Source organism: Pimephales promelas, chromosome 4 (assembly GCF_988280905.1).
Source record: "Pimephales promelas chromosome 4, fPimPro1.hap1.1, whole genome shotgun sequence".
NCBI lineage: Eukaryota > Metazoa > Chordata > Actinopteri > Cypriniformes > Leuciscidae > Pimephales > Pimephales promelas.
Genome location: NC_142772.1, coordinates 10,614,643 through 10,635,998, shown reverse-complemented (window position 1 = coordinate 10,635,998; position 21,356 = coordinate 10,614,643). Strand labels below are relative to the sequence as shown.

The following is a 21,356-nucleotide window of genomic DNA, read 5'->3' as shown; positions in this document are numbered from 1 at the left end:
TAAAAAGTCATGCCATACGTAGTCATCGTCTGCACCATTCTGTCTTCGTCTGCACATACACTTACCAGAATCATTTTTGTCTCCACACCTACACACCCTAATTTACCCACACCTGTTCATTGTTATCATCATTGTGCGTGCGTCCGTGTGTCATCCCTGTGTCATCCCTATATGTCATCCCTGTATCTGTTTGAAATATATTAGTAAATGTTTAAATCAGAGCCTTTTGACGCTGTCTCTTCTTCAGCCTCCACCACACCTGTGACAGAGGGTTTGTCCAACCAAAATTTTGAAGAATATTCACTGTGCTCTTTCCCATTTGCCTTACACATAAGTTTTGAACAACATTAGAATGAGGAAATGCGGACAGAATTTTCATTTTTGGATGAACTATCACGTGTACTCCTATAATTAAAATGAAAACTAATAGAAGTGTGTGCAAAATCTAGTGAACAATGTTTCATGGATATGTTTTATGTTTAGGCTTTGTATTGCATGTCAATGTATCTTACACAATCCACAAATCCTACAGTTTGAGGAGAGTGCAGCAAATATATTAAAACACTACAGACAGGTACAACCAGAAGAACCTGGTCTAAGTCCTCCACGCAGCCAAAAGAAAAAAAATAACCTATTTCAGTCCAGCTCTCACTTCACAGGGGAACAGGTGAGATATCGTTGTAATTATGTTTTACTGTCCTCTTGGAAAGCTTATTTTAACAAAGCTCTTTAAAGACATTTGAGATTGCATCAAAAACATCATAACTGTTCATAAGTTCAACCTTGTATTTTTTTTTTTTTAGCTTGTTATACAAAGGTTTTGAAGGATGGCATTCTTTCAAAAATTTCTCCAGAAAATTAGTAATGATGACAGTAGCAAAGTAAGTTCACAATATAAACACAATCAATGTTTTGTATGCCAAAGACACATTTAAATACACCTAAACTTCATTACTCATATTAATAATTTGCCCATTATCTGATATTGTAATACTTTCTGAATGTTTTATCACAGGGTTCTAAAGGAGCTACGGAGACAGCATACTTTGGAACAGTCAAGGCTGATCCAAACTTTAATGCTGAAAATGATGCTGCAAAATTGAAGCAATCCATTGAGACCAAAGGTAAATACCACTTTTTTTGTATTGGGGGTGGGGTGTTATGCCCCAATGAAATATGGTAATATGAGGACATTTACTGAAGGAAGTTTACTTAAAGGTTTAATTTTTCACAGATGTTTTATGAATCCTAAATTACACATTGCATTGTGTTTTCGGGATAAATGTCACTAAACTTAATGGATAATGTTCTGTTTTACCACAGATTTATTTTTAATGATTATTTTTTACAGTGTATATCAATGCAACGTTAAACATGTCCCTGAGACCTATAGGAATGAGTGTTTTGACAAAGGAATGAAAAACATTGTTCATTTTCAGCAAGACATATGTTGTGTGTGTGTGTATTCAAGTTTTATATTGTTTATTTTAGAAAAGGTGTGGAGGACACACCCCTGAAAAATGTATTCATAGAAATAAATAGTTGAAATAACACTAATTCATGTGCACAAAACAGGCTGCATGACAAACATAAATGTTTATGTACCAAGGAATTATTTTCTATTAATCTATAATTCAGGATGTTCATATGTGTTTTGGTGTTTCTCCCGCTTTCATTTTATTTTTTTAATGACCCATATCAGCCTGCGCCATCTAGAGTTTCATGACAGAACTAGGCATACGGGTGGAAAATTTGATTATCGTGCAAAAGTTAATTTATTTCAGTAATTCAACTGAAAAAGTGAAACTATAGATTCATTACATGCAAAGTCAGATATTTCAAGCTTTTATTTGTTATAATTTTGATTATGGCTTACAGCTATGAAAATCTTTTCACAATATTCTAAGTTTGAATTTGGGGTTTTCATAACCTGTAAGCCATAATCATCAAAATTATAACAGATAAAGGCTTGAAATAGCTCACTTTGCATGCATGTACTGAGTCTATAATATATTAGTTTAACTTTTTCAACTTTTGCACTATATTCAAATGTTTGGAGTTTCACCTGTATATTCAAAATATAACATCAGCCTTAATATTTCAACAATATGACAAACTCTTGACTCTTACAATAAAGTCAAAAAAGCTTTAAAAAGTATTTGGTATGGGTGTGTAATGTAACAAAAAGTTCAATTATTGTCTAGTTGTATTGTATTGTCTATTGTCTCAAGTTTTATTTACCAAAGACCTTAAACTGTAAATGTAAACAAACAAACAAACAACAACAACAAAAACATCAGTTATAAATCTCCATTTCACGAGAACCAGTGTTAAATTCGTTTTCTGGGTTTTGATGTCATCAATGCATGCAGCGTGTGCAGTGTGCATATCAGATCTAGTCCACCAAAATCAAATGCATTGACAGAGCTGCTCATTTTTTATGTTGGTTTATCCTATCATGAAGGTGTGGATGAAGCCACCATTGTAGAGGTTCTAGCAAAAAGGACCAATGCACAAAGACAGCAGATCAAAGCAGCTTATCAGCAGAGCACAGGAAAAGTAAGCATATTCACACCTTCCAACAACATGTCTTTGGCCAGTATATGGTGTAATGGTGAGATTGGAGGAATGAATGGAGGAAAATGTAATGTTCTGAGGTTGTCCTTTCATAGATCTCTGTTATTTTTAATTGACATATGAACTTTTATTCAGATCACCAAAAATTTCTTAAGATGAATAGAATTAAACACAAAACACAGCAAGAGACAAGCACATCAGCGATGTCATGTTAACTGTATTAAACACGATTCATGTTCTTTGCCAATTTTTTTATGATATATGATTGTACCATACCAGTTGTTTAAAAGGTAATGGGCCAATTTAGACTAAATTGACAACATTTTACCAACAGGTGGCACTTTCACCAAACTTTCATGGAACTCTTTTTTCAGTGCATGAAAATATTTGTAAAATACTGCATAACTTTTATATTTTTTTATTTCTATGCTTCAGCCTCTAGTAGATGGACTGAAAAAAGCTCTGAAGTCAGATTTTGAAGAGGTGGTCCTTGCTTTGCTGATGACACCACCTGAGTATGATGCTTCTGAAATGAAAAGAGCCATGAAGGTACAGTGTTTTTTTTTTTTTTTTCAATAATTCTGTTATTAATTAGTAATAAAAAATATTTTGTGTCTTAATATTTCAGTATTTTTTTTTTTTTTAAAAAAAGCATTGTTAGTATTTTAATATTAAAGTTTAACTGATAATCAGGGTCTTGGGACAAATGAGGCAGTCTTAAGTGAAATTCTAGGGACCAGATCAAACAAGGAGATTACAGCATTGAAAAATACTTTCAAAGAAGGTAACAACCCATCCAAATACGTGCAAGTTCATAAATGCAGATGTGTATGTAGCTGTTAACCTCTTTCTGTTGTACAGTCTACGGAGAGATGCTGGAGGAAGTTGTTAAAAGGGAAATTAGTGGACATCTCGAAGCTACCCTGCTTGCTCTTTGCAAGGTACAAAAATAACAAATAACAAAAATGAATATTTAGTGTACGTTACACAATAAGAAAACTAAATCTGTTATGTTTGCAAATTGAATATCTCATGACTTCAGGCTACCAGGAGTGAAGACTATAAAATTGATGATGGACTTGCAAAGAGTGATGCAAAGGTAATGTGTCTGATTCCACTGCAACATTGTAACAACTCTAAACACAATAATTGATTTATTCATATGAGCTGAATTTTCTGGGTATAAATAATTTCCTTGTAACCTCTTCTGAATTTGGATTGGTTGGTAGGCATCTGTAAGTATCCCATCTATTGTTTCCATACACCAGTATAGTGTATTCTTCTGTTGGAGTTACAAGTCATTGTCATTTGAATTAGGCGCCATCAAACAACACCAAACAGTTATAAGTGATATTACTTTTGTACAAGAAGTTAATATTGAAACTTAGATTTCAAAAAGTGCACTACAGAACATCCTGATATGGACGTAGTCTACGTCGACTGAATGGGATCACAGCAGGAAGCCAGTCATCTTCGAGTACTATTGAACGAGCCAATGGAATTTGGCGTACGTGACTTGCATCACACACTCCGCCCCTGCGGTGTGGGTATAAATACGGAAGTGGATGCACACACTGGTTGTTTTTTTGCTGAGGAGCCGAGCATAACTCGGAGTCAGTGGTGGTCCAGAAGTAGTGGCAAGGGGACTACGTCCTCCATTCTCTCCTTCAGGGATCGGTGGATTGCATACGCTACCAGGACATTCCCTTTCAGTATTTAACGTAGTCTACGTTGACTGAATGAGGCAGAGATGGAAGGGCTTGGACCAGGGAAGTCACGACTGTTCCACAGGACTACTGGGAAAGCGTACCCTATCAAGGATGTAAGGATGCTGAAGCAACATCCTGCCCGAAGGGAGGTAACATGCAGAGAGGGCACATATGGACTACGCGGATGACAGGGCAGTACAATATATGGAATTTCACTGGGGTGACTCCAGCCTATAACAGGGGGAAGATCAACCGAACAGTGACGAAGGAAGACACAGGCTTGCCGGAGGGAGCTGTACCATGGAAGAATACACATGGGATCGCCGTAGGGATCACAACATATGGACCTAGCCTAACACCGGTTCCACTATTGCATACAAGTGATAGGCCTGGCTTTGAACGTTCTGCCATGTCTGTTGCCGAAGGGTATGGAGGAACTTGACTGGGTTCGGCTAATAAGGGGAACTCTACTGCAGCAAGAATTACGCACTTATCCAGTCCATAAGAAGGGAATGGCGCAGCAAGCCTACACTTCGAACTGGGCTTACAGTGAAACTGGCTTCATGTGGAGCGAGCCCACTTGAAGCAGCGGTACGACACATAGGCTAGTTCTGTAGTGAATGTGATAGGTGTTGCCCAGCCTGCAACTCTATAAACATTTGTTCAGCGAGGCAGTCTTTGTCAACTCCTGGGAGGGAGCAATACTCTCCCTTAGGAGGAGCTCACCACCCAGATGGGCACATGCATTTAGGGAAACTTTTTCACCAAAATGAAGGTAACCACATGTAGTAGGCCAACCTCTGCTTAGAAACAGCCTTCCCTTCTACTGGTCTCCATAACAAACAAGAGCTGGTCTGAGGTTCAGGCTTTGCATTCTGAACACGTAAAACCACAATGGAGCAGACAGACAGAGAAAATTCAGAGCTGGGTCTCTCTTATATTCATAAGTTTAGCTACAGTAATCTGTTAGGGCAACGGACAAGAAAATTGGTGTGCCCAGCAGGGCAGGCTTAGTAACAAAGACCCTTGGATGGTTGTCTATATACACTAAGCAGTGCTGTCAAAATGAATGATTAATCACACACAGCCTGCTCAGCTACTGTCCGGACGCTCCTGCTTACTGCTTCGCGCTTTGCTCTATCGCTTTAATATTTTTTATATGTTTTATCTCCTTTTCACCTAATTTTAACTTCAGCAAATCAGCACAGTGCTGAGACGCTGGGATTACTTAAAAAGTACTTCACACTTTTATTCAACCAGCCTCTCACTGCTTACATTCCGGGGAAGAGAAAACACAACTCCCTACATTCATAAGGATAAGAAAATGCCTCTTCTGGAATCTACTTGCTGCTCTAACTGCCACAGACTTTTACAAAGGATTGCAGTTCTTGAAACAAAGTTAAATTCGGGACCGACAAACCAGACGGAAGGCACAACAGAGCTCAGTCATGGACGCCCTCAGCGCACAGCCGGTGAGTCCCATGAATCTAGTGCTCCTCGACAGGCTATACTGACTGTAGATTAGCCTGTAGACTGTAGACATCAGATTGTCACGAGCACCACATATTTCAGCAGTAGCATCATCTACCCCAGATATGACTCTGACCAGGACTGCAACCACTGGTCTTCTACCACCGCCTATTCATCTTGAGAACAGATTCGAAGTATTAATGAATGAGGAATCCCTGAATTTGATGAATGTGATCGAACACAGACTGAGTCAGCCTGTAGCTAACACTGATGCTAACCGGCGCTCAAGGTCGAGCAGACAGCGGCACTCAGCTCAGAGCACAGCGGGGCCCAGGACTCTGATAGTGGGCGACTCCATAATCAGAAACATTAGCAGCAAGGATACAACTACATGCTGCCTTCCACAAGCAACAACTTCTAATGTAAACAGGGAACTTCAGAACATTCTGATGAAACATAAGACTGCAAATCGACTCATCATTCATGTGGGGAAAAATGATATTCATAAAGAGCAGTCGGAACTCCTTAAGAAGGATTTCAATTAACTTTTTGAAACACTTAAAAGACTGAAAGTTGAAACATTCATCAGTGGACCACTCCCAGCAAGAGAAACAAACAGGTTTTCACGGTTGCTTGGGCTCAAGACATGGCTGCAAAAAACCTGCAATATGAAAGGAGTGAACTTTATTGACAACTTCAATCTTTTCTGGAGTCAGAGGCAACTGTTTCAACGGGATGGCCATAACCCAAACAAACTTGGTTCAAGAGTACTAAAGGACAATATCTACTTCTCCCTCCATCATCCTTCTGCTGTGTGTGCCAATCCATTCAACCTGAATGGCACACACACACCTGGACACAGTATGAACGACCAGTGGACTTCACTTCAGCACCTGAATGGACATATTGCTGACACATCACACAAGGACAATGATAACACCACTCAGCCACAACAACCTCTGCTCACGGATACAATCTCAGCAGAGCCCTGCCCACAGAGCTCACCACAGTCAGACTATGACATATCAGAACTGCTCCCAGATTCAGCACCCAAGGACGACTTTCTGGAAAACAGCGAGGGAAACCAGGACAGCATTTTACACCCTCCAATAACACCAAAGCAACAGCCCATCTCACCTGACACGTTATCCGTCTCTCCAGCATCTCCACTTCTGTACTTCTCAGAGAAAATGGAACAACTGGTGTCTGCTGGAACCAAACTATCACACTCTTTTGCTGCAAGCCCCCAGATACCAACCAAAAAACGACAGGCCCCAAAACCACCAAAGCTTTTGAGCCCAGCTCGCCCTCCTCCTCCGAGAGTTCTTCGGCCTCTGCCACAGCGCCAGGGCTCACAGCCTCCCCCATCGGCTCGAGGTGAACCAAAAACAACTGATACCAGCTCTAAGTGAAATATTTCGGGTCCTCGCTATGAAAACAATAACTTTATCAAATGTTTACAGAACAAGCGGGAACCCAGTGTGCCTGAATCTTTCTCTATGCTGTTCATTTACATGATAGAAAATCTAAGGCCTTCAACAGCCGTACAGCAAACCCATCCAATCTGGTGCCTATTACACGGCAAACTAAGATTGATGTGGGAACAAAAAGTAAGACTATAAAGTTAGCACTTTTAAACATCCGCTCCATTAAAAATAAATCACTTCTAGTCAATGACTTAATAACCACACACAACCTGGACTTCATGTTTCTAACTGAAACTTGGCTAGAAGACAGCTGTAGTGCAACGATCCTAAACGAAACATCCCCTCCAAATTTTACTTATATGAGTGTCTGCAGAGCGGGTAAGAGAGGCGGGGGCTTAGCTGTTCTTTTTAAAGATGTTTATCAATGTAAGCAAATATCATTTGGGAATTACCCCTCTTTCGAATATCTGGGTATTGTGTTAAAAGGTGCTCCACATATTTTACTTATCATTGTTTACAGGCCTCCAAAATACTCTCCAGCCTTTGCTGAGGACTTTACAGAACTGTTATCAAAAATTGCCTCTGAGTTTGACTGTTTTGCCATTGCTGGAGATTTTAACATTCACATAGATAATGCAGAAAACAGTATGGCAAAAGAAATCAAAACTGTTTTAAAAACTTTTGATCTGACACAGCATATACATGGTCCCACACACAATCGTGGACACACTCTAGATTTACTTATCACTACGGGTTTAAACATCTCATCGATTGTTATTAAGGATGTAGCACTGTCTGACCATTTCTGTATTTTCTTTGATATGATCTCTCCTGCCATTGAAGCTAGAGCTGTGTCTGTCAAGAAGAGATGCTTAAATGAAAACACTGGTGTGCTATTTATGAGGGCTATATCTTTAAAACCAAGCATATCTGCCGACTCTGTTGATTTTCTCCTTGATTCTTTTAACTCAAAACTTAAGAGTGTACTTGATGATATTGCTCCTGTGAAAGCCAGGAAGAATAGTGGCAGACAAAAAGCACCTTGGAGAAACTCAACAGCAGTGCAAAATATGAAAAGACAATGCAGAAGAGCAGAACGCATGTGCCGGAAGACAAAACTTGTAGTCCATTATAACATCTACAAAGACAGCATCCACGCTTTCAATAGGGAACTAGGCAAAGCTAGACAGACTTTCTTCTCAAATATTATAAACAGCAATATAAACAACACACACACTCTTTTTGCTACTGTAGAGAGACTGACAAACCCCCCAAGCCAGATTCCCATAGAAATGCTCTCAGAAAGGAAATGCAGTGAGTTTGCTTCTTTTTTCTCTGAGAAAATAAATAACATCAGAAAGGTGATCAGCACATCCTTGAGTTGCTCTGGGGTCAGGCAGATCAGACCACAACCTGAGAAAGTAGTTTTCCGAACTCCCTGAAAACTGTAGTTGTCAAGCCCCTCCTGAAAAAGAGCAATCTGGATAAGACCATCTTGAGCAATTATAGACCGATCTCAAATCTTCCTTTCATACAGTAGGCAAGATCATTGAAAAGGTTGTCTTCAATCAGCTGAACAAATTTTTAAGCTCAAATGGATATTTTGACAATTTTCAATCTGGTTTCCGATCGCATCACAGCACGGAGACAGCGCTCATAAAGATAATAAACGATATTCGCTTAAATACTGATACAGGCAAATTATCTGTGTTGGTACTACTCGACCTCAGTGCTGCATTTGACACTGTTGATCACGACATACTTCTTGACAGGCTGGAAAACTGGGTGGGGCTTTCTGGGATAGTCCTAAAATGGTTCAGGTCATACTTAGAAGGGAGAGGTTATTTTGTGAGTATGGGAGAACATAAGTCTGAGTGGACATCCATGACTTGCGGAGTCCCTCAGGGCTTGATTCTTGCGCCACTCCTATTCAACCTGTATATGCTCCCAATGAGCCAAATAATGAAAAAGAACCAAATCGCATACCACAGCTATGCAGACGACACACAGCTCTACTTAGCCCTATCGTCTAACGACTACAGCCCCATTGACTCCCTGTGCCAATGCATTGATAAAGTAAACGGTTGGAGGTGTCAAAACTTTCTGCAGTTAAACAAAGACAAAACTGAAGTTATTGCATTTGGAAACAAAGATGAAGTTCTCAAGGTGAATGCATACCTTGACGCTAGGGGTTTAACAACTAAAAATCAAGTCAGGAATCTTGGTGTGTCTCTAGAGTCAGACCTTAGTTTCAATAGTCATGTCAAAGCAATAACTAAATCAACATACTATCATCTGACAAATATTTCAAGAATTAGATGCTTTGTTTCCAGTCAAGACTTAGAGAAACTTGTGCATGCTTTGATCACCAGCAGGGTGGATTACTGTAATGGCCTCCTCACTGGCCTTCCCAAAAAGACCATAAGACAGTTGCAGCTCATACAGAACGCTGCTGCCAGGATTCTGAGCAGGACCAGAAAATATGAACACATCACACCAGTCCTCAGGTCTTTACACTGGCTACCAGTTACATTTAGGATTGATTTTAAAGTATTATTACTGGTATATAACTAATTTAATGGGTTAAGACCTCAATATATTGCAGATATGCTAACTGAATATAAACCCAACAGATCGCTCAGATCATTAGGATCACATCAGCTAGAAATACCAAGGGTTCACTCTAAGCATGGAGAGTCTGCTTTTAGCCATTATGCCAGCCGCAGCTGGAACCAGCTTCCAGAAGAGATCAGGTGTGCTCCTACAGTAGTCACATTCAAATCCAGACTCAAAACACATCTGTTTAGCTGTGCATTTACTGAGTGAGCACTGTGCCACTGTTCGTCCGACTGTTACTGCACTTCATTTTATTCTAAATGGTTTTAATTTACTGTATTTTATTTTTATCATAATTTTTATTTTTCATTTTTTCTTATTTTTTATTATTAACTGTTTTAATTATTCTGATTTCTTTTGAGTATTTTAATTTCTTCTATGTAAAGCACTATGTATTGCCATTGTGTATGAAATGTGCTATATAAATAAATTTGCCTTGCCTTATCCAAGTAATTCGTCAAAAAATAAAAATAACTCTATAATCCTGATTGATATCTTCCTGATTGATCCCTTCCTGGTATGTAGCCTGCCTACTATGCTCAGGGCTCTCAAGTTTTGAAAACAGGCAAAAGTGACAGAATCACAATTCCAGGATATGCTTTTTTTTTTTTTTGATTGGCTGATAAGTGGCAAGTTCGACTGCAGAACTCGAGGGGAGACGCGCTGGATAGGTTTTTTATTTTATTTTTTTGAACAATGACCAGCCGGAATGAAAACAAGCTGAAATGAAATTGGAGTAACGAGGCTATTTTTTTAAATGTAAGGAGTAGAAGATACAGATAACTGCGTGAAAATGTGAGGAGTAAAAGTAAAAAGTCGGCTGAAAATAATTACTCCAGTAAAGTATAGATACCCAAACTTACCTTACTTTTTCTACTTAAGTAAGGTAACAAAGTATTTGTACTTCATTACTTGACACCTCTGAAAGAGGATCCTGACGATCAAGTCGTGCTTCCCACGGATTTGTATCAGGAGACTGTCCTCACCCCAACCCATTAGCAGGAAAGAAGCACTGAATTTATCGAACACCTTTGGGATTTCCTCACGGAGGAAAGACTCAATTCAACTAATAAGCTCCACTTCTAGGGGGAGCATGTCATATTTTTGAGAGGGTGCTCACAGACGTGATGGCCTCTACAGCATAAAATCTTGTGGTTGTAACCAGAACCTCCACGTCCCGTTCTTTTTAAAATCAGACCTGGAACTCTCCAAGGACTAAACGCAGGTACCATCATGCCCCATCCCTGAGAATGTACTCAGAGGAAGGAGTCAGGAAGGGCTGTCGAGAGGAGAGGTCTGGCTGGGCCAATAAGGGGCAAATAGCAAGACTCCATCTCCCCCCTGCTTTAGCACAGTTGTGTGCAAGAAGGCTTACTGGGTAACCCAGGGGGCCCAGGGGCCAGCTTTGGCCAGAGTTTTTTTTCTGTGCCAAACAGCTGGACTGCCTGGGGACGGAGACTCCACTCTCCCTGGGCCATAGGCTGCCATGAGGCTCGTCAGCGAGTGACGAGTTATTACTGTAATGACTCCAGGAGACTGACTTCTCTGCGGTAGGCTGACTCTTCGTTGTTGGAGATGAGGCCTATTATGGTGGTGTCGTCCGCATATTTGATGGTTTTGACAGAAGGGTCTCCAGAGATGCAGTCATTGGTGTACAGTGAGAATAGCAAGGGGGACAGCACACACCCCTGGGGGGCACCGGTGTTGACTGGTGTTGACTGTGAAAGATGTTGGCCTAGACTGACATACTGAGTTCTGTTGCTGTTGGTGAGGAAGTCTGTAATCCATGAGCAAAGGAGCAAATATATACGTATATATATAAATTGGTGTAAAGATTAAGACATTTTTATATAGACCACAATAACCCGCAGTTTTGGTCTATTTAAACATTAGAACATGCGTTTCTTTTACTATTGCCAGTAAATCATCCAGGTGTGCTTTGATAAGGTGTTGTTACCTGTGTGTGCTTTTATGAGCATGATTGTCCAGATGTGTTTTGTGAAGTTGTCATTGCATTTAATATCGTTTGTGTGTGTGCGTGCGTGCGTGCTGGCGTTTTATGTTTTGCAACTGCAGTTATGTTCACGTAAATAAAATAACGAAAATCAAATATACCTTTTCAGGTATTGCATTTAATAGGCAAGTTTGCCAATAGACACGTTTTTAATTAAGTTCATTTAATGCATTTAAATGAATAAAAAGAACAGACCTATTCAGAATCACCCCGAAATAACTTCGATTTACTTTAATTTATCCATTTATTCCAGATATTAATTACAAAGTACAAACAGAAAGCAAGTAGCCTACAGAGACATTTTATGTCTGAGCGGGATGTGAGCGCAATTGTTTTACCGGTGAGCGTGAGCGATTCATCAGTGGAGCGTTCGCTTGGGACGCGAGCGACTGAGTAGAGCGCACTCGCATAGAGCGGAATATTGAGCGGAATAATATCGCTCACATGCTCTGGTCGTGACCCATCTCACTAGGGTACCAATATCCAAGAGTGTGTGCGGAGTTTGGAGCACGCACTGGATGGCAAACAGGCGTGGGTGCGCCTTTCCCATCAACAGTGGAATCAACTTAAAATACTCTATCATTTCTGGTTATACAGAAAATAATAATACATTATTCGCAATTACTTTTATTTGCTTAAATGTCACAATAACAAGAAAACGTTGTGCTTTTGTAAAATAACATAAAACAATCAGGCGCGCTTTATGATCTTCGTGAACTGGAGCGCGAGAACTGAAACAATATCCTTCGTAAACTTCGAATCGTAAACTAATGCCTTCTGATTATGTAATCAGTATGAAAGGTGCCGTTCTCTCTAAAGGTGCATCCGAAAATTATGTTTTTAGCTCGTTATTTTTTCAGACGCATAACTCACCTATCACTGCGGGAAAAATATCATAAATATCCATGTTCTAATTTGGCCTTAGAAAACCAGTAAAATCTAAATTTTTTCCCATATTCATTTGTGAATATTTTAAATGTTTTAAAGGGGGCAAAAAGTCAAAATATAAAATAAACATAAAATAAAATAAATAAATAAACAAATATCTGAAATTTCGTTGAGATGTATATAGCGCAGCATTGGTGTGGTCAAACTAAAATGTTGGTGTTCAACTTTGCGTTTTAAAAATACAACAACCGTTCATTTTTCGTTTTGCAACGACCGTTTGGACATAATACGAGATAGAGTTCTTTATTAAATTCATTTAAAAAAAACAAAACAATAATTATAGGAATAGCCTCTCTAAACCTCAAAGAAATGCCATCAAGACATCGAAGCACAAATGAGGGAGAAACACTAGGAACTCCGTGTCTTTCCCTGCCATTAATGCTTGGATAACACACCACGTCTCCTTCCATTAATAATAATAATGTCTAGTGCGGTGCATGGCTGTGAAATAGGTTATAAACCTACCAAAGTCCGTTGCTTTGATTTTTTGACTTTTTTGACTTATCGCGAGAGGAAAAAAAAGAAGTTTTAGTCGCATAACATCGGTTAATTGAAACACCATCATTTCACAATAGTTTTTTATCAACATTTGGAAAATATCGCAAAAGTTTTGCGCAAATCTATAATGGAAACGCGCCTGGCGCACTCGCTCGTTGTAAACAACAGCACTCTTTAGAGACATAAAATGATCGGCTCCGAAGCGATAGGCAACTAGTGCGTGCATCCACTTCAATACCTTGAACCTTAGCTGTCTGTCATTACCATTGTTGAACCCTGCTGTATAGCTATGTTGTGATCAACTGATAGATAACAGCTGAGAGAGTTCTGTCTTTGCGGGTTTAAGCTAAAGGTACAGATGTCTGAGTAGAAGGTGAGAAGCAAGCTGAACAGCACTGCTACAAGTTGTCAGGCATGGACAACATGTACTATAGCAGTGATAGCTCTGTGCCTTTATATCTGAGCTCAGTGACGTTTTGCATATTGAGAAGAGGAGGGGGCCAAACACTGAAACCTGAGGCACCCCAATCAAGATCCTGTGATGGACAACAACATGTCAAGCTCTTTGCTGGAGTTGCTCAGTTGACCTAGAGAACATGTTGCCTTGTTGATTTTCTTGTTTAGTGGACAGGAAAACACAAGCTGTTCACACAAGCAGGCTTTACAACAAGGTTTACAAATACTGTAAAATAGAACGTAGATGTGTGCATTATACTGTAGGTTGTAATAACCCGAAAGTGTGTAAGGTCATGTAAGTGCCAGTATATTGATGTGCATGTAAACCCCTGTCTCTGACTTCATTGTTTTCTCAGGCTCTATTTGATGCAGGAGAGAATCGGGTTGGTACTGTTTGCTCTGTCCTGATTGATGTCCTTACATCCAGGAGTGAATCTCAGCTGTGCAAAAGTAAGTTGAAGACGACTTATGAAAGAATATAGATGTTGCATTTATGATAGTTGACTATTTTTTTAGGCACCATCAATGTTATTTAAAATGTTTTTTTTTTTTTTTTTTTTTTTTGTTGCAGTTTTCCAGTATTATGGCCAATACAGCAAGAAGGGTTTAGCCAAAGTTCTGGAGAGTGAGCTGCATGGAAACTTTGAAGAATGTCTGATGACGCTGGGTAAGGAAACAAGTGCTCATTTAAGGTGTGCATTTATGTGGGTGTGTGCAAGAGATTTAGACATGTGATTAAGTGGTCGAAAGACTATTCAAAGCAGAGCAACTTTTTAGGAAGCTTGTTTTTCCAGCTCTGCATGTTGAGAGGGTGGATCCAAACAGTATAGAAACCAAAAAGTTACCACACAAAACTTTATCACACAAAGATTGGTACAAAGATACAATAGAAACTAAATCGAGCAGTAAAAAGTCACATCTTCGGTTTGTGCACATAAAAACCTCACAATGTTCTTGTTTTTCATGTTTAGTGAAGTCTGCATGGAACAAACCTGCCTTGTTTGCAGAAAAGCTCCAACTGGCAATGAAGGTAAAGTTGCAAAGGAATGTACAGTATGGAATGTCCATGTAGTTACTAGCAATACATGGTAGTACTGCACATGTTTTTGATATACTCAAACAATTATTTATTTATTTTCACGTGAATTTAAAGGGGGATTAAAATGCATTTGAGATCTTTATATTATGCAGAATTGTAAAGTCCAGGGGTCAGAAAGTAAAAGTCCTGCCATATGTTTATTCCACCCATGAACTCAGCCAGTTGATTTCACTAATTAGTTTTATCTCTAGATAGAACATAACACTGAGAACTTTTTGCTGTCTGAACCTGGACTTTAGACTTCTGAATTTATTTATTTTTTTGATGGTTAGCTTATGATGTTTGTAAAGAAATTGAGCCAAAAAAGTTGAAATATTAGTAAGTATATATATATATATATATATATACTGTATATATATACTGTATATATATATATATATATATATATATATATATATATATATATGAAAATGAGGATGGAAAATAACAATATATTGGAACCTTTAAACTGGGGAGTTTGCTTTGAGGTATAAAAAGTAATTATCTTAGAGTAAAACTTTATTTGTAAATATTAAGGACATTTTGATTTTCCATTTCATAACCCTAATTTTGGACTTCTAGGGTTTAGGAACCAACACTGACACACTGACTAGAATCATTGTTAGCCGTTCAGAAATTGACCTGCTTAAAATCATTCAAGAATACAAGAGGATGTATGGCAAAACCCTTCAGGAGGACATTCTGGTAAGTCTTCATAATTTTAAAAAGCTCTAACCAACTAGCTGAAAGTTAACATAAAATAAAATAAAATAAAATAAAATAAAATAAAATAAAATAAAATAAAATAAAATAAAATAAAATAAAACAAAAAAAGCCCAGCATCGGTTCTGGAATGAAACAGTCACTATTCACAATCCATTCCAATTTAATTCAATCAACCCCTTTCTATATTTATTTTCTTATTGTGTATTTCTGCTTGCTCCATCATGCTGTCCTATGAAATACAATAGTAGTCCAATTTAAGTATATCTGGTTTTACAGAAGGAAACAAGTGGAGATTATGAGAAGATTCTGCTGACTCTCTGTGGAACTCAATAATCATCTTGTGCATGTACAGTATGTGAACTTTCATTAGGCTACATGGTCCATGTCAGCACCAGTGTATCTCCCAATAGTTGTCTCATGTAAAGTGTTTTTAATTTAAATATGGAATAAATATCAATTGTGCACACTCTAAATGTTTAATATTGTATTTGTAATTGTAAATTCATGGCAATATTTTACACTGGGATGAATATATTGGTTTCTTTACCATGTGAGAACTCAGGGGTGCACTTGCTTGACCTGATCTATGGATCTATTGTCTTAATTAAAGAGACAAATACATGTTCTATAAATTGTTGGAATAAACTAGCAACATCTAGTGAACAGTATCATTTCCTATGTGTTTTAGATTAGGTTTAGGGATGGGCAAACTCTGTCTTGGAGGGTCAGTGTTCTGGAGGGCCAATGCCCTGCAAAGTTTTGCTTCATCGCGAGTTTGCCCATCCCTGGATTAGACAACTGGTAAAGTACAGTAAAAGATAGATTATCAAGTCTTACAGACAGGCTCAACCAGAACAACCTGGTCTAACACCACCTCTACCCAGCCCAAAGTCTTTCGGTGGGTGTGTACAAGGAATAAAAAGACAAGTTCTTTTCCCAAAATTACTCATCTCAGATCAGCTCTCACAGACTTCACAGAGTAACAAGTGAGTTGTCTTTGTAAATTGATTTAACTGCATGTGCTCTACTAGAAAATGTCGTGCAACATGCAATTGATGACTGATGTAATTGAAATGAGAATCTAGATTTACACATCTGGGGACTGTTTGCATCGTCTGGTTATAAGCTCATCCTTATGCATTTGCTTAGTTCTTTATAGCTTCCTCAAAGCTCTCAAGATGGCATTTTTCCAGAAATTATTCGAACAAGTTAATGATGACAAGGTAAGTAAAATTATTTCCTTCATTATGGTCAGTCAAAAGGATAAATGTTTAGGTTGGTCTGCTGTGGGTGATGACTAACTTAGGTCCGCCTCAAAAGAAACCTATCACTACTAATTTGTACTTTATCTTAGGGCTTTAAACCTGCTCCTGCTTTTGAGACGGGATACTTTGGAACAGTCCGGGCTGATCCAAACTTTAATGTCCAGAATGATGTTGCAAAATTAAAGAAAGCTATTGAGACCAAAGGTAAAATAGAGATATCCTGCTAAATACATGCAAAATGCAAATGTAACATGCTCTCATGTTCCTGATACAGGTATTGAGAAAAATCAAGTAAAATTCAAATGAATGAGACTCTACATATGTTTTGCTTTGTTGCATGAATGGCACCACACCCCACCAATTATGTCATACCAAGAAGAATGCTAAAATACTTTTACCCAATACACAGCTCTCTACTCTAAAAATGGGTTGCTTTAACCCAACTTTGGGTCAAATATGGACAAGCCCAGCCATTGGGTTACATTTTTTAATCACATTTTTAACCCAATATTTGGGTTTGTCCACATTTGACCCAAAGTTGGTTTAAAACAACCCAGCATTTTTTAGAGTGTATGTTATCTGTGATTTATACACCTGGTATCAAGTTATATTATACCATTATAACAAGATCCACCAGTATTTTGAAATATGACCAGTACTCTGCTTTTAATGTGATAAACTGATATGATTTTGGACTTTTTTCCTCTCATGAAGGTGTGGATGAAGCAACCATTGTGGAGGTTCTAGCAAAGAGGAGCAATGCACAAAGACAACAATTGAAGGAAGCTTATCAGCAGAGCACAGGAAAAGTAAGTATATTCACATCCTTCAACATATTTTAGCTAGATAAAAATACAATTAAACTAAATGAGACTAAATTAAATTAATTCAAAATTCAATTGTGTTTTCCTTTTTTTTTTTACTGTACCAATCTTTTTCGTCAACCCTTGAACTTGACATGAAACAATACAGATGAATGAGCCAAGTAATTTATCTATATGTCCAAGTCAAATCCATGCTAGAGGAACACACTCATTTGTTGTTTGTTTCTCCACTTGTTTTATATCTTTTGTTTTATCATAAATTCTCAGCCTCTGGTAGATGCACTGAAAAAAGCTCTGAAGTCAGATTTTGAAGAGGTGGTCCTTGCTTTGCTTATGACACCGCCTGAGTATGATGCTTTTGAAATTAAAAGAGCCATAAAGGTACAACTTACTAGTCGTATGTAGATTTTATTCAAAGACTTAATGTTCTACATGTTACTTGAATCTAAATACTAAAATTGTATTGATAATCAGGGTCTTGGGACAAATGAAGCTGTCTTAAATGAAATTATGGGGACCAGATCAAACAAGGAGATCACAGCATTGAAGAATGCATTCAAAGAAGGTAACAAGAAAGATAAAAACATAATTTTCCTCAAGCAGATGTATGTTTATGCTGCTAACCTCTTTCTGTTTTACAGTATATGGAGAGATGCTGGAGGAAAACATTAAATGTGAAGTTAAAGGTCATCTTGAGACTGCCCTAGTTGCCCTTTGCAAGGTACAAAACATAGTTCGGTGTAATTGTTGTAACGGCGTAAGGAATGTTATGTGTATTAATAATGATATATTACTATAGACCATTTTGCAAGATCCAGCACTTCCTGTTTCAGTTTTTTTAACACTACATGAAGGCAGGGATAAAATACAACCAACAGAACATATAAAACTGAATCAAAAAGTTAAACAAACATCTTTAAGATGTTTTCTTTACACGTGAACTGAAACAGGAAGTGTTTCTGGACCAGTGTTGTTTACATCTTGCAAAATGGTCTATATCAATATCTTTTAACTTCATCAGGCTACCAGAAGTGAAGACCGTAACATTGATGATGGAGTGGCTAAGAGTGATGCAAAGGTAAATATTCTTTACTTATACTGTGGCCAGTGAAGTATGTAAGATATAATTAAACGTACCAAAGTTGCGAGATGGTCCCACTTACAGTAGCTTTTCTAAATTGTGTATGAAAAACAAGCGCAAATAGAGTTATACAGTTATCCATTACACAGTTTTGAAGTCATGATAAAAATATCTGACAAATGCTAGACCAAGCAGACAGCCATGCAATAAGCATTATAAATTACAGTGTAATTTATAAACAGTGTAGGTACTGTCTCTGACATTGATATGTTGTTGTTTTAGGCTCTCTTTCAGGCAGGAGAGAATAGAATTGGGACTGTTTGCTCTGTTCTGATTGACATCCTCACAAACAGGAGTGAAGCTCAGTTGTGCAAAAGTAAGTCAAGCACTCTTCTTCAAAGATAGTTTACTTTTAATATATGCCATTCTGGTGTACTCCAGCCCATGTTTCACGAGGCACTAACGGTGTTATCTAAAATGTACAGTTTTACAGTATTATAGCCAGTTGAGCAAAGACGGTTTGGCCAAAGATTTGGAGGGTGAGCTGCATGGAAGCTTTGAAGACTGCCTGATGACCTTGGGTAAATCTACAGTACAAGCCTTCATTTTAATCTGTGTATCTGTGGGTGTGTCAAAGAGTAGTTTCTCTTTAAATTGTTACATGCTTCAGTGGCCATCTGTATGAAAGTAGCACCAAAAACCTGTTCTAAAGCAAGTTTTTTTTCCAGCTTTGTGTGTGAGGGCGGTTTCATTCTCACTCAAAAACATTGCAACCAGATACAAATATCCAAGAGTAACTAAATTGAAAAAGGTTCTTGCAAAAGCTGTTCTCACTGTCTTTTTTTCATGTTATAGTGAAGTCTGCTTGGAACAAACCTGCCTACTTCGCAGAAAAGCTTCAACTAGCTATGAAGGTAAAGCTGCAAGTTTTAGCTTGAAAACTGTATCTTAAGTTTTTAAGCTAAAACTTACATTTAATTCTGTTACTTTCAGAGTCTGTTTATTATCTGGTCCAAGGACCAAAGTTACTGGAACCCTTTTGTATTTCTGGAGATTTTCAAATTAGTCTCTTTTTGGTCTGAAGTGTGTCCATCAGGGCGTCGGACTCTTGGTGGAAAAAATTAGTTTGTCCAACTCTAGTTATCACTATGATAAGCAAATTTACGTTCTCACAAATTGGTCAGAGCAAGTTTAAAATTAGAGTTTTTTTTTTTTTTTAAATTCTAAGATTATATAAAGGGTTGGTTCACCCAAAAATGAAAATGATGTCATTAATTACTCACCCTCATGTCGTTTCAAGCCCGTAAGACCTCCGTTCATCTTCGGAACACAGTTCAAGATATTTTATATTTAGTCCGAGAGTTTTCTGTCCCTCCATTAAAAATGTTTAAAAGGTATACTGTCCTTGTCCAGAAAGGAAATGAAGACATCATCAAAGTAGTCCACATGACACCAGTGGGTTAGTCAGAATTTTTGAAGCATCGAAAATACATTTTGGTCCAAAAATAACAAAAACCAAGACTTTATTTACCATTCTATTCTCTTCCGGTTCTGTTGTCAAGCCGCGTTCCGGCCAACAACGACCTAATCTGTAAGAAATCAAAAAGACATAAGTACTCGTTCATTCGACTTTTGGTCTATAGTCTATTTTGAACTTACGGAATCAACAATAAAATCTACGTTGATTCAACTACAAGCAGGAGAAAGGGATACATTTAGCCGTCTAGCTCCATAGACTCCCATTCATTCTGCACTTGCCCGTGATCACCTCCGGTGGAATTCTAATGGAACTGCAACCAAGATGATATACAACGGGGCTAATAGGAAGACTCTCCATAGATGGACTCTGCTAGAGACTAATTTTAAACTAAGCTAAACCCTGAATCCCATGGCTTTACTTTTTTTTCCAATAAATTAATAAGTAAAAAAAAAAATCTGCCATTGTGTTACCTTATGAATATTGACAAATGTATCTCTAATATGATCTTGCTTTATAGGGAGTGGGAACCACCACTGACACACTAACTAGAATTATTGTGAGCCGTTCAGAAATTGACCTGCTGAAAATCCTTCAAGAATACAAGAGGATGTATGGCAAAACCCTTCAGGAGGACGTTCTGGTGAGTCTCTGCAATTCATAATTGGTGATCTGAAAAACTTCTGAATTAAATTTCACATTCTTAGATCCATCATATTTAAAACCAGCATATCTGAACGAAAAGTGGCTTCTGTGTTTGGTTTTTACAGAAGGAAACAAGTGGAGATTATGAAAAGATCCTGCTGGCGCTCTGTGGCACTCAATAAATACATCTGATAGCTCATTACATGGGTGTATTCATGACCCATATACAGTAAACACTTAATCTCTTAGGTGTGGCTCTTCCGGAGTATTTCATTAAAACTTTTTTTGCAACTCACTGTGTCATAGATTTCTTTGACCAATACATTAAATAGGCCTGTGGTTTAAATGTTTCAGTAACTTTCATGATTAGCTAAGAAAATGGATCTATAATGTGCCCACATAATTAAATGACTCTTAAAGAGGTTCATGTATATTCAAATATGATTTTCAATGTTTTATGACGTTTAATTGTCACATTTGGTTCTGGATTTTGGTGTACCTTTGTTTCATGTCTTTCATTTTTAAAATAGCAGTCATGTTTCTTG

The 21,356-nt window shown here is 38.0% G+C and overlaps 2 protein-coding genes across 2 annotated transcripts; both read left to right on the top strand.

The window, feature by feature from the left end:
* The first annotated feature begins 626 nt into the window (after nucleotides 1–626).
* LOC120472060 (annexin A1) lies at nucleotides 627–15,992 on the top strand. The gene is made up of 13 exons (XM_039662071.2): nucleotides 627–667; nucleotides 804–881; nucleotides 1,016–1,124; nucleotides 2,465–2,559; nucleotides 3,013–3,126; nucleotides 3,271–3,361; nucleotides 3,439–3,518; nucleotides 3,620–3,676; nucleotides 14,072–14,165; nucleotides 14,287–14,382; nucleotides 14,687–14,745; nucleotides 15,376–15,498; nucleotides 15,796–15,992. Exons 2-13 carry the CDS (start codon nucleotides 828–830, stop codon nucleotides 15,850–15,852), a joined length of 1,029 nt encoding a protein of 342 aa, XP_039518005.2. The 5' UTR covers nucleotides 627–667; nucleotides 804–827; the 3' UTR covers nucleotides 15,853–15,992.
* A 423-nt stretch (nucleotides 15,993–16,415) lies between these two features.
* On the top strand, nucleotides 16,416–21,106 carry LOC120472061 (annexin A1). The gene is made up of 13 exons (XM_039662072.2): nucleotides 16,416–16,505; nucleotides 16,669–16,742; nucleotides 16,874–16,988; nucleotides 17,499–17,593; nucleotides 17,876–17,989; nucleotides 18,083–18,173; nucleotides 18,250–18,329; nucleotides 18,630–18,686; nucleotides 18,972–19,065; nucleotides 19,175–19,270; nucleotides 19,545–19,603; nucleotides 20,687–20,809; nucleotides 20,937–21,106. The coding sequence occupies exons 2-13, from the start codon at nucleotides 16,698–16,700 to the stop codon at nucleotides 20,991–20,993; spliced, it is 1,026 nt and encodes a 341-aa protein (XP_039518006.2). The 5' UTR covers nucleotides 16,416–16,505; nucleotides 16,669–16,697; the 3' UTR covers nucleotides 20,994–21,106.
* The last annotated feature ends 250 nt before the right edge of the window (nucleotides 21,107–21,356 follow it).

Coding starts and splice junctions, on each gene's coding strand:
- LOC120472061 (XM_039662072.2), top strand. CDS start 16,698: ATGGCATTTTTCCAGAAATTATTCGAACAAGTTAATGATGACAAG. Junction 17,594..17,875: donor ATCAGCAGAGCACAGGAAAA/GTAAGTATATTC, acceptor ATAAATTCTCAG/CCTCTGGTAGATGCACTGAA. Junction 19,604..20,686: donor AGCTTCAACTAGCTATGAAG/GTAAAGCTGCAA, acceptor CTTGCTTTATAG/GGAGTGGGAACCACCACTGA.
- LOC120472060 (XM_039662071.2), top strand. CDS start 828: ATGGCATTCTTTCAAAAATTTCTCCAGAAAATTAGTAATGATGACAGT. Junction 14,383..14,686: donor AGAATGTCTGATGACGCTGG/GTAAGGAAACAA, acceptor TTTCATGTTTAG/TGAAGTCTGCATGGAACAAA. Junction 15,499..15,795: donor CCCTTCAGGAGGACATTCTG/GTAAGTCTTCAT, acceptor CTGGTTTTACAG/AAGGAAACAAGTGGAGATTA.